This window comes from Vipera berus (assembly GCF_964194415.1).
Source record: "Vipera berus genome assembly, chromosome: 1".
In the NCBI taxonomy this organism is placed as follows: Eukaryota; Metazoa; Chordata; class Lepidosauria; order Squamata; family Viperidae; genus Vipera; species Vipera berus.
Genome location: NC_138202.1, coordinates 336,567,634 through 336,580,566, shown reverse-complemented (window position 1 = coordinate 336,580,566; position 12,933 = coordinate 336,567,634). Strand labels below are relative to the sequence as shown.

General features: G+C 38.9%; 1 protein-coding gene across 1 annotated transcript in view; it reads right to left on the bottom strand.

The window, feature by feature from the left end:
* Positions 1 to 12,933, bottom strand: part of SELENOI (selenoprotein I) — a 51,889-nt gene that overhangs the window by 4,566 nt on the left and 34,390 nt on the right. Inside the window, exons 4-9 of the mRNA XM_081313654.1 lie at positions 11,053 to 11,127; positions 9,941 to 10,203; positions 6,000 to 6,108; positions 2,867 to 2,915; positions 2,454 to 2,634; positions 709 to 891 (exon numbers count right to left, since the gene is read on the bottom strand). Of these exons, the coding sequence (XP_081169780.1) occupies positions 709 to 891; positions 2,454 to 2,634; positions 2,867 to 2,915; positions 6,000 to 6,108; positions 9,941 to 10,203; positions 11,053 to 11,127 (860 nt within the window). The remainder of the gene's footprint in view (positions 1 to 708; positions 892 to 2,453; positions 2,635 to 2,866; positions 2,916 to 5,999; positions 6,109 to 9,940; positions 10,204 to 11,052; positions 11,128 to 12,933) is intronic.

Below are 12,933 nucleotides of genomic sequence, written 5' to 3'. Positions count from 1 at the left end.
AAGAAAAAACTGGGAGCTGCAAAAAATGTGTGCGCATGCACATACATGCGCGCATGTGAAGAACAGGGTTTGACTGAAGAGTGGAGCCAAGGTGAGATATGCACCTACTCTGCATATTTGAATTGATTGGTTGAACTTTTTTAGTCCCATTTTTTTTTTGAACTGCACATGGCAGAGGAATGGGAACCGCAGGAGATGGCTGAAAGAGCCGCATGCGGCTCCGGAGCCGCAGGTTGCAGAGCTGTGCCTTAGCACATGGTTAGTTCCCTAGTCTTAAGTCTCAGATGCTTGGCAACTGGCATGTATTTCTGACAGTTGCAGTGTCCTAAGGTCATATGATCACCTTCTGCAACTGACAAGCACAGTCCATGGGGAAGCCAGATTCACTTAACAACCATGTTACTAACTTAACAACTGCAGTGATTCACTTAACAACTACGGCAAGAACGATAAAAAAATGGGTCAAAATTCACTTAACTGTCTTGCATATTAATAGGAATTTTGAGCTCAATTGTAATCGTAAGTTGAGGACTACCTGTACAGGAATGCCTACATATCAACCAATGAAGGGACAATTGAAGGGACCTCAGTGGGAAAGATAAGCCAACAATTCCAAAGTTATCTCTACCATCTGTTACACTAGATGAAAAGTAGAAGAATGCTGAAATGGACAGTGCAGGGAGCCCCAAACCCTGCGGAATGGCTTACCACATTAACTCCATAATGAATGTGTGCCAACGTGATGAAAATGGTGATTAAATAGAGGAAATTTGTTTCCTGTTCTGGTACCAAATCTGACATCACTACAAGGATAACAAGCGCAAGTGGAAGAAGCAGCCAGTTCACTGCCTGACATCGAGTGCTGCTCATTTGGCTGACAATCAATCGACACTGGAAGAAAGGGCAAAACATCAAAAGGAAGTTAGGAGAAGGAAATCTGAGTTTAGTTTTCCTACCAATATAGGCTAGTTGAGAATTCTCAGAATTACAGGCTGAACGTCCCTGAAGGGCAGGAAAATGGGCTGTTTCAGTCGTCCCAACACCTGTGTTCCTCTTAGAATAATCCACTGCTCCAGTAGTAAATCATTTGGCGAATGTAAAGGATGCTGAGAATATTCACATGGTCTTGATTGACCATTTGGGCTAATTCAATTTAGAATTGTCCACCATTTTGACTACTATCTAAATATAAGGAACTGCAAATACCCTGATTCCTTCTAACATGAAATGTGCTCTCTTTGTACACAACAAAATCTATAACTTGCTAAAGAAACTTGCAATTATACTGGATTCTGTAGTGTTTGGTTTTGGCTTCCTTACATGCCCTTTATCTTTCCCATCATGCTGGTTGGAGGATATCTGAAAGGTGCTGAGGTTGAGAAACACTGTTCCAGAACGTAAGAGAATCAGGCATCTGGAAGAGGCCATCACATCCAAGATTCTCACATCCAAACTCGTGCCCTGCCTCCACTGATGGCTATCCAGGAGAAATTGGGGAGTTGAAGTCTCAAAGTTGCCAGGTTTGGAAAACTCTGAGCTAGATTGTGCTTCAACATTTTCTATTGGCTTTCTAAATAATTGATTCCATCACTCTTGCTGATAAGAATTGCTAACTGTTAAAAGTAGTTTTAAATAGTATTTGACCAGAATCTGTTTTGCTGCATTGTAAATCTACTCAACTTTATAATCTCTATCCTGACAAAATACAGAACCTGTTGTGGTCTTTGGGGCATTATCCTTTTAGATCAGTGTGCAACAAGTACATCTCAAGTTTTATATGTGGCCTCTTAGCATTTCTTTAGAAGCCTCCAGACTGGGAGGGGCCAAATATTCAGGCATTTTTAATTTTTTAAGGTACCCATTTAATCCCCACCCAAAAACCTGGTCTTGGCTCTGCCTAATTCTGGACAGTAACCTCAATGTCTTGTAGTAAATCTCATATGGCTCTCAGATCAATGGAAATTGCCCACCCATTATAGGTTTCTGAGAATTTCTACCTTACTCAGCTCCCTGCTTCCTCTTGTTAAGGTGGTGTTGGAAGGTAACCAGGCAGTCATGTCAGCTAGAAATTGTGGGAGTTGTAATATGAGAGGAAAAAAAAAAAGAGAGAGAGAGAGAGAGAGAGAGAGAGAGAGAGAGAGAGAGAGAGAGAGAGAGAGAGAGAAGAGAGTGAGAGAAGAGAAGAGAGTGAGAGGAGAGGAGAGGAGAGGAGAGGAGAGGAGAGGAGAGGAGAGGAGAGGAGAAGAGAAGAGAAGAGAAGAGAAGAGAAGAGAAGAGAAGAGAAGAGAAGAGAAGAGAAGAGAAGAGAAGAGAAGAGAAGAGAAGGACTAAAAGGGTGGCTAGTTTGGGAAGGCTGGCTCAGACAAATGGACTACCAATCAAAGCAACTGTCTTCTTTCTGACCCCTGAACCTTTTGGAAGCCTGATTTTGAAGCAGAAAGGATGACACGTACAGAGATATTTGCGAAGGCGGTCCCAACCATGAAATAGAAGAGGCGTGGATGGGTCTCCAGGATATCTGTCGGTGACTGGAAGATCCAAATGGTGCACAAAATGAAAAGGAGGACTGGCGAGAGGAAAGGCAGCATGGCTTCATAGAAGGAGTGGTGCTTCAGGGTGCTGTTGGCATAGGCTCTGAAGGACAGGAGGTAGCAAACAAGGGCTTGGTGAATGAGTGGGCCAAAAGCAAGGTCATTTGGCAGAGGGAGCCTGGCACTGCAGCCAGAAATGGAGTGCCTGATATCTCCATGCCCCTTCTGAACTTGAAAAGCAAAGGGAGAGTGGATGTTTGCCCAATATACTTTGCTTTTTCAATACTATCTCTGCATGATGCAGATGCTACCCCTTGAAAATGGAAAACACTTACTTGTAGTAATTTTTCAAGCTCATGGGAACAGTCACAGTAAGCGCACAGCCTAAAAAGGAAAATATAGAACCAATTTACTTTTCCAACAAATCTGTCTTTCTCCTTCAGATAAAAGCAGGACCCAATCAAATCTATCTTGATTATTTCCTATTTTGGGAGTCATGCATACAGTTATACATGAAAGCAGCATTTACACTGTTAAATCATAATCAAGCAAATCCTATACTCCATGTGATGTCTGAACTGGGCAAATAAATCAGTCGATATCACAAATAATTTTATATAGAATAGAATAACAGAGTTGGAAGGGACCTTGGAGGTCTTCTAGTCCAACCCCCTGCTTAGGCAGGAAACCTTATACCATTTCAGACAAATGGATGTCCAATCTCTTCTTAAAAACCTCCAGAGTTGGAGCATTCAATATATGCTCCTTAAAAAACTGGAACATGAGTCATAACGTGAGTCATATCAACAATTAATTCACTCAGGCTTAATATTTACAATCTCATTAACATGATTATTTGCTAGTTTTCAAAAGGAGATATCGTTTCAGGCAAGGAATTAGCAACTTGTAGCCTGGAAGTCATTCCATCTCCTCCCCCAAGACCTCTAAAACTGCATCAATGAAATTCAAGTCATACTGATCAACTATGGTTTATAATTTTTAGATTTTAAATGGGAACAGCAATAAAATAGATGTAATAAACCTCCAATAATCTTAATGCTTACCCCCCCCATCTCAAGAAGGGGAAAGGTCAAACCTGTCCCCCTGTGGAAACATCACAACACAACTCATGACTATATTTTTTAAAAAAAGCAGTCTCTAATGCATAAACAATGTATGTTTCTGCTCAACCTCATATTTGCTTTATACTAGCTCATGTAATGTTGCAAAGAATTATAAATACTCAATGCAAGAAAGAGTGGCTATTAGGATTATATTTATAATACATAAGGAGAAATCTGTATCTGATTGTAAATTGCTCAGGATCAAGAAAATGATTTTCAAATACTTGGCTTAATATTTTTATCATTTTGCATATGTTTCATGTATTTTCATATCTTATCAGGAAGCAGTATCTGGGGCTAATTGTCTTGCCTTAAGACACTAAATTGAGACAACTATGGTATCAAACCTATAATTTGGATTCTAGAATAAGTAGAAACCACTTCTGTATTGCTGCCAAGAAAATTAATCTCTATAGTTGTGATATTTATTCATTTATTTTAGAATTAAACTAGATACTTTGGTTAGTGTAGAATATTGTCCCAAAAATACATTGGCATGTATACACATTGACATGTAACTGCACAGATATGTAGATGCACATTCTTTTGAAGTATCTGAAATATGTTAAAACAGATCTATATTTTTGCTTATGTTAAACAAATTAAAGCACCTTAAGGGTAACTTAACATGGTAAATTACCATGATAGCCTAGGCCCGGGGTACGCAACCTTGGCTCTTTTATGACTCATGGACTTCAACTCCCAGAATTCCTGAGTCAGCATAGCTGACTCAGGAATTCTGGGAGTTGAAGTCCATGAGTCATAAAAGAGCCAAGGTTGCCTACCCCGGGCCTAGGGAGACTGGGATGAAAGTGAGGGGCAAAATTTCAACTGCAATTCTATAACTTGAAATCCAAGGCAGGGAGTATTTTGAAACTTTTTAGAAAAGGCCAACTACCTCTGAGATAAAGATGAATCACCAAGCAGCCCCTAGTTAGAAAGTAACCAACTGAAATAATTAACTAAAGTTCTGTGCACTTCGGGCTCTACAACAATATATATGATATGATATCTACAATATGTGATTTGGCCACGTTTGCCAGAAGAGGGCTCCAAGGTTATACTAGGAATATGCTGGATTAGGTTACAGATTTGTGCAAGCTTTAATGTATGTTTCCTAGTCTGCACAGATGAAAAAAAATAGTGAAGATCCAAATTTAAAGAAAAACTGTATTTGTCTCTTGCCTCAGAATTTCCTGAATTATTGAGCTGGTGAATAGGAAATTCCTTGGTTTAGATGTATGTTGGATCAGAGAATATATTCTTAAGAATGTGGTGAATATGCCATACTTATTCCAATTTATTCACGCTCATTCTCCAAATACTTCCCTCAGTCAGTGTTTAGACAATTATAATTTTTTTGTTATGTTCCAACAAGTCAGTGTTGATTCCTAGTGACCACATGGATAGGTTTTCTCCATGACAATCTGTTTCTACATTTGGTCTTCCAAAAGTGCATTCATTGCCTCTGTGACTGAGTGCATTCACTTTGTTGCTGATCATCCTCTTCTCGTTTATGTATTTGCTGCCCATCTCAATGTGAGGCAACTCTGGGCAGAGGCAACAATAAAAGCAATAAAACCATACAGATGCTACAATGATGTTATCTGACGTCTCTTTCCTTTGCCCTTCCCAGCTTTAGAATCTTCTCCAGAGAACTAGGTCTTTGCATTATGTGTTGGAACTTAAGATAATTTAAGCCTGGTCATTTGTGCCTTGAGTGAGAACTCTGGGTTGATTTGTTCGATAATTCACTGGTTTATTTTCTCAACTGTCCAAAGTATTCTCAGGAGTCCAACACTAAGTTCAGAAGTGTCAATACGGTACCTTCCTATCCTACTTTTTCAGAATCCAACTTTCACTTTCATGGAGTGTGTCATAGGAAATGCCATCGTTTACACAATTCTTATCTTTCATAGGTACTGTATATCTTTTGCAAGGACTTCATGACTGCTCTACCATGTGCTAATCTGCAGCATATTTCTTGAGTGCTCATTCCTTCAGTTTTGATGGTTGATCCTAAAAGGCAGAAACTATCTTCCACTTTGATAATTCATTATCAATTCTAATGCTTTACTTTTACATTAACTTAATTATCTTGTTATATACAACTCATCTGCTGCAATGCAGACAGACTGAAACCTGGTCACAGTTTTAGGCTTTCAACAAAAATGTCATCTTGTATGAGATATTCTGGAACAAATAACTACTCAATGTGACCTCCTCCCATCTCCATCTCATAAGAAAATTCAGCATAAATAACAAACATTTTCTTGATAAAGACATGCTAGGTTTTGGTACAAAGCAGCTCAAAAGATACAAGTTTCTACAAGATTCCTCTTACCAATTATCATAACAACAAACAGATCCTTATATAAAAAATGAAACAGGAAAGGGTTGTACCAGGCCTCCACTCCTATGATGGATGTCACTATGTATACTATTGAAATGGTCTGGAAAAGAAGACAGAATTACAGATCATTATAATAATCATCTATCCAGCATTTCCAATTGACAAAATTGTCTAGAGATCAGAAAAGTCTTTTATGTGTTATAATGGAACATGAATGTTGTTGATGGAAATATGTAGAAGTTTTTTCTTCATGCCCTGTGCCTGCTACAACTGCATGTCCAAGGGTTTGTAATTGGTGCAAAGAGCAGAGCTAACTTTTCTTGGTAAAAGGGAAGAAGCTATAAACCAAGGCAACCTTTCCCAAACTAAGCATCCTATAGGTGTCTGCATTTCCATACCTACTTTACTGAGAATGCTGAAAGCTGTGTGCAAAATTGGAAGCTGGCCCAGAAAATATCTCAAGGTGTTTAAGCTGCTGACTGAAAATTATATCTTGAGAGTATGATCAAGGCACGTTTATGAAATAGTACCCACAAAACCTCATTCACAAAATGATTCGCGTGGGGGATATGAACAATCGGTGAGCATCATTATACCAGAAAACTCTGAGGACATGCTGAAGGAAGTTAGGGTACGCAATCTGGAGAAAAGACAATTAAGGAGAGACATAGTACCAGTGTTTGGGTATATAAAAGAATGCCATAGGGAAGAGGATCAGGAAAGATTTTCTTTTCCCAAAGAAATTAAAAGCACAAATAAAGATTTAAATTATAGCTACCTAGACTTCATTTAAATAAGAGAAAATTGTCCTGACAGTATGATCTCTATAAGCCGGTAGTCTACCTATAAAGGATATGAATTTTTAAGAAGTGGGAGAGCCATCTACCAAGGATGATTTTGCTGCAGACTGCACAGAATTGGACAAGATGATCCTTGTAGACCTTTTTCATCATTTGCATTTTATAGGAGGATGGTGTACTGCGGGTATCCAGAGACCAGTAAATTTTATGGAAAGGGAAGGGAGAGTTGGACTATCCCAGGGGTAGGCAACCTTGGCTCTTTTATGACTCATGGACTTCAACTCCCAGAATTCCTGAGCCAGCCATGCTGGCTCAGGAATTCTGGGAGTTGAAGTCCATAAGTCATAAAAGAGCCAAGGTTGCCTACCCCTGGACTATCCCAATAGTCTTTTTTTAAAAAAAAATTCTGGGAACAAATTCTATAGGCTAACAGCATAAGTGTAGAAAGTTTAATATCACGAAAGATACATACAAACTGACTAATTCATCTGAATCTTGAAATCACACACAGAAAGGAGGACAGGCAAAAACTTTTCATCCAAAATTCTCCATTTACAGTTATGAGGTTTTGGATTTTTGTTAATAGGATTCAAATGTAATTTCTCTTCCTAAATTTATGAGTGAGAGTGTATATGGAGGATAAATAAGGAATCAGATTTTAGTGTGGGGGGAAAAATAAAAAAATCAAGGTCCCCTCTGCTCAGCCATGCAAGTATTTAAGTCCAAGTCAATAAAACCTGCAGGCAGCCAACGTAAGAGGGCAAAGGGCTCTTTTAAGGTTCCAGCGTGGTAAGTGATTGTTCAGAAAGCGTTCAGTGGGGCATCCCAGAAGAGTGGAAAGAAAGTGCCTGCCCACCAGCATTCGGGGAGGAGTAGACAACTAACACCAATGAAAACAACTATACTTGGTAGTTGTTTTTCAAACAAAGCTACTTTTACCAAGTTCTTTGGCATTGTTCTGTACCAGCCTACTACCGGCCCTGCAGAAAAGGCAGGGACAACCCTTTTACAAAAAGGCAAGAGGCTGGAACTAAGCCTGCCAAATTTATTGACATAAAACAGAGCAAACAGAGCCAAACAAAAACACGAACCATGAAACAGGAGCTATTCAAACGGTTGCCTTCAGCAAACCAGCCCTCCCACACATTCCCCTTTTAAACAGTTCAAGGCGTGGCTTCTCTCTGCCTCCTTCCGAGGTGCCCCATTGCCTTCCTCTGTTTACTCCTGATTGACTGCCTCCTGTGTCGGGCGTCCTTGAACAGGGCCAGCTGTGGGTCATCTTCATCCACGCTGTCAGGCTCACACAGCTGGGTTTGCATAGTGACCAGATGGGAGGGGCCTGGCTGAGGGCTCTGCGAAGCCTCCGGGCTGTTCTCTGCAGGCTCTCCAACACCCCCCTCCTCCTCCTCTGAATCGTCCGACCCAACTGCCAAACCCACAGGCTGACCCTGAATCACAACAGGCATTCATGCCTGCCAATAAATGCACTCAATTTCATCCACTGTGTTGCTGAGTTTGTCTATGAAACATGCAGATGGAGAGAAACACATGCTTTGAGTCTTAAAATTATATGTCTCAAGAGACATCTCTTTAGAGGAGAGATACTTTCCATTCACAAAGCTAAGGCCTTATCCAAAACGTCTATCCCTTAGAATTTTTCAAAGTTATTTAAAATGTGCATCTGCTTCTTGCTTTATTAAGGGCTCAGTTTAGAAGCTAGTCAAAAGTGTCATCTTCATCTTTTTTTTTTAAGTACCTGGGAATCATTTTTTTTTTTGCAGTTCATGCCTTGGTAGCCAAAATGAATCAATGCAGAAATTTCTTATACAGACCATTTATTTTTATTTTAATTCCATTTATATCCCGCCCTTCTCCGAAGACTCAGGGCGGCTTACAAGCTTAGCAGTAGCCTTCATTCATTCATTTATGCCCAAATAGAATTGCTTTAATTGTTGTGTCATTTCTAAATGTTTACATTCAACTGAGTTCGTGTGAGCTACTCAAGGCCAATTGATTACTGAGTACAGCAGTAAACACAAATCAGGATAACAATTTGCCAAATTTCTTCTCTAAATAGTAGTTGCTCCACAGTCCTAGCCTCACTTTCATAACTACAGTTCCTCAAACTCTCTAGATATGAATGAAATCCTACAAGCCTGAAAGTCTGCATAAATACTATGGCCATTATACATCTTTGCAATGAATGGAAACTGATTAAAAAAATATCCTTCCTTTAGACTTTGCCACTTGTGGAAACCACCAATTAGTTTTGTTTGCAAACCATAAGAATGGTGGCTCTGATAAATTTTTTGATTCAAGACAATTTTTCTTAACTTTTTAGAGGGGATTTTTTTTTGTAACCTTTACTAGTCTGTCACAGGGAAATTTGACTGCATTAGTACACCCTTGAACTGAGTGGTAAATTACACACATAAGCATATCTAAAGCTCTTCATTGCTTTTAGGTTAAATTAGGGTTCTTAAAATATAGGTTATACCCCGCTCAGGAAATATCTATCATTCCAAAATATGTGTAGAACCAAAAATTAGAATGGTTGTCTCAAAAATAAAAAATCATATTTCAGGAATTATGTAATACTGAACAAGCTTCTACTTTCTATTTAAACTAATGTTTAAATATGATTATTTCCAATATAATTTTATTTTATAAAGCTGTAGGGCTCTACTGTAGATTCTATGCACATACAAACATAATTTAAATAATTTTCATTACTCATAGTGGTGTATTTATTTCTCACCCAACTCTAATCTGAGTGAAATCAAGAGAGATGGGGGGGAGGGGTTGTGGTGTCACATAATCTTACATAATCTTTGGTCCTGGCACCAAAAGGTTTGAAAACTCCAGGGTTAAACATTTCTGTATCTTATTTCAAGCCTTCTAAAGAAATCTCACATAAAATAAATGGGGCTTTAACCTGAAAATGATAATAATAAGCAAGTGGAACAGATCTAAACCCTAGAGAATCAAAATAAGCCACATGGCAACCTAGAATGAGAAGAAAAAATGGCTGCAGCCATGCTCATTGTAGCAGTTGGATCCATGACACCAGATCTCTGACCACTATTAAGGCAACCCTTGGCAATGGTTGTGGCAAAAGGCTGGTTGACTTACCACCTGGCTGATATCGTAGCCCCAAGGCAAGAAGAGAATCCCGGTATTATACTTCTCCCAATGGGAAAGGATGAATGAGAACCAAACCACCCAGAGGAGCAGGTAGAGGACAAAAACGCTGACACCATTGGATCCTCGGCCAAAAGTGGAGTACACGGTCACCACAAAGAACATGCAAGCCCAGCTGTCCAGGCCATGGTCAAAGAGTTCCCCAAGTGGGGAGCTGGATTGGGTGCGACGTGCTTGTTTCCCATCCACGCCATCTGAGGAGAAAGATGTCACAGAAAGAGAAGGTTAACTGATTGCTTTCATTTCTATTGAGTGGCTAGGATTAAAATTAGAAGAAAAATACATTAAGGAAAGAAATCAAAGCAAAAACATTTAAGAACTAAGCTGGGTGAGGCTCTGGCAATTCATACACCAAGGCTCATTTACTAGTGCCATTGTTGTTAAAAACTGTTGAAAATGCATGCAATTATATGAGGCAGAAAAGAAAGATTTGGTTTCAGATTGTGGCGAACTGAATCCCTAATCCCTGAATCCCTAAAACGCTATCCCTTTTCTGCTGTAAATCCTACTGTTTTCCTAAAATTGCTACAGATCTTTTACAGGACTCTCAAGGCCTTATACCACTGCATTCATCTTTAAATATTCCTGCTACATTTTTCCCTATACACATACTACTTGCACTTTACTTTACTAGTAGATACTCTTATTTCCTTTTGTAAAAGCTGATCAGAATATGTTGCTTCCAAAAGAAAACTAATTACTCTAGAACAAATTGCTTGTGGCTTTGGGCTTGCATCTTCCAGAGTCTCCTTTCTTGCCCCTGATGAAACTAAAATGAAGAAGAAACATGAATGTGCAACAGAGAACAGAGCAGCTCCTCTATCCCTCCTCCTCTTTGGGAAAAACATCCTCTGATATTTCAGCCACAAGCATGAGCGGTAAGAGGCATAAGGTACAATCTGCTTGCATATGTATTTTGCAGTAGACTTGTAGGTGTAATAATAAGCAGCTGTTTTATTCAGGAAATTTGGTCTCAATAATATGCTCACTTAATATATTGCTGACTGTATAAATACAGTGTGCAGAAAATTAACAGATCTTACCTAGAGTATAAGCCGCAAAATTGAGAAGACCTACTATGACCCACACTTTGTTTGGAACATGCTTTTGTTCTGGTGCTGCAGGAAAGACAGTAATTAAAGTCATTATTTTCCCTAGGAAAACATTTTTCAAACAAGAAGAAGAGTACATTTTAGTCATTAAGATCAGGTTCATTCTGTTGCAGGCTTAACCAACCTGGAACTCTTCTAATGTTTCGGGACAATAATAAGTCATGGCAGCTGGGCGAGAGACTACCAGGAAATACTAGGACTGTAAATTAGAATGAGAAGTTTTAAAAAAAATCCCAGAAGGCGGCAATGGCAAAGAGACACTATGATGTGGAAAACGTATTCTAACATCTACTACTTGCTTGTATCAGCAAACCTTTACTTACCATTGAATTCATAGCAGCTACCACCCAATTGTGGAATGCCACTCTTATTGCCATAATTATAGTGTAAAATAGTATTTTATTTATTCATTCATCCATCACATTTCTATACCGCCCACTACTTGTGTCTCTGGGCGGCTGATAATAAATTTAAACTACAATTACAAGTTGAAATAATATGCAAATGAAACAACAGCAGCAAGATCAGTTAATCTGAAAGAAAGGTATTAGAATGGGTGGGCTCCAAAGCACTGAGGCCGAATTGGAAAATTAAACCCTTCAATAATGGGATTAGCTATGCTTCTTACTGAATTATGGCCCCTGCCCCCACCAAATCAAAACTTCTTGAGAAAACATATCCTTCCTGGGACTCTCCTGATGCTTTGGACTGGCAATTCTTCACCATTTGACACAGGGCTAGGACTGATAGGAAATGGAATCAAAATCATCTGGAAAATGCTCTATTGCATTTTTATATTAATAAATGCTATCCTTGCCCTGTGAAAGACAAGTAGAGCTTCCTTTCAAAAAGGAGTGCGTGGGGCCAGAAGAATGAGATTTCATTTCATTTCCATTTAATTAGATGTAATTAAGCTTTGGATGTACATTCTGTGAATTTCTGCATACAAATCTTGGGGTGGGGGCTGCATTCAATCCAGGGAACTCAAGTTATGTACTACTGCTCTAAAGGTTATAACCCCTCTCAATACTTAGGAACACGAAACAGCATTTCAGCTACTATAAAATATCATGGTTTTAATTTTTCTTTCAGGTGTGAATTTCAGTACTAACAAATATAAAGCCTGGGTTTCCATCAAAATTGTATTCATTATTAAGTGAGACATGCTTATTCAGAAAATGCTGATTTTTAAAAATAATTTGAACAGAAAGGACCCAAGATAATAGCACCTAGACTTATATACTACTCCATAGTGTTTTACAGCCCTCTCTAACTGGTTTATAGAGTCAGCCTATTGCTCCCAACAGTCTGGATCCTCATTTTACCAATCTTGGAGGGATAGAAAGCTGGGTCAACCTTCAGCTGGGTCAGGACTGAACTCTTGGCAGTGGGCAGAATTAGCCTGTAATACTGCATTCTAAGCACTGCGCCACCACAGCTACTACCATTACTACTATAATTACTTGTTATAACACAACTTTGACATAATCTGAGGTAATAGATTATATATCAATGAGAAGCAAAACATCCGGCTGACCTTGAAAAGTTAGTAGGATGATACTTTTTACCAGGTAATTCTGGGCTCACAGCCTAGATTGTAAAGTCCAAAAATATAAACACAGGACGAAGGCAATGACAACTATTTTCCCTCTTATTGATAACAAACACCATGAATATTTGGAAATTTAGCTTGATTTGTTTTATTTATTCAATTTATTTGCTACCTCACAACACTGGCTGCATAAAGAACTCTCTGACACAGCGTGGCTGCATAAAGAACTCTGACAAACTGAAAGATAAAAAGGACAAGTT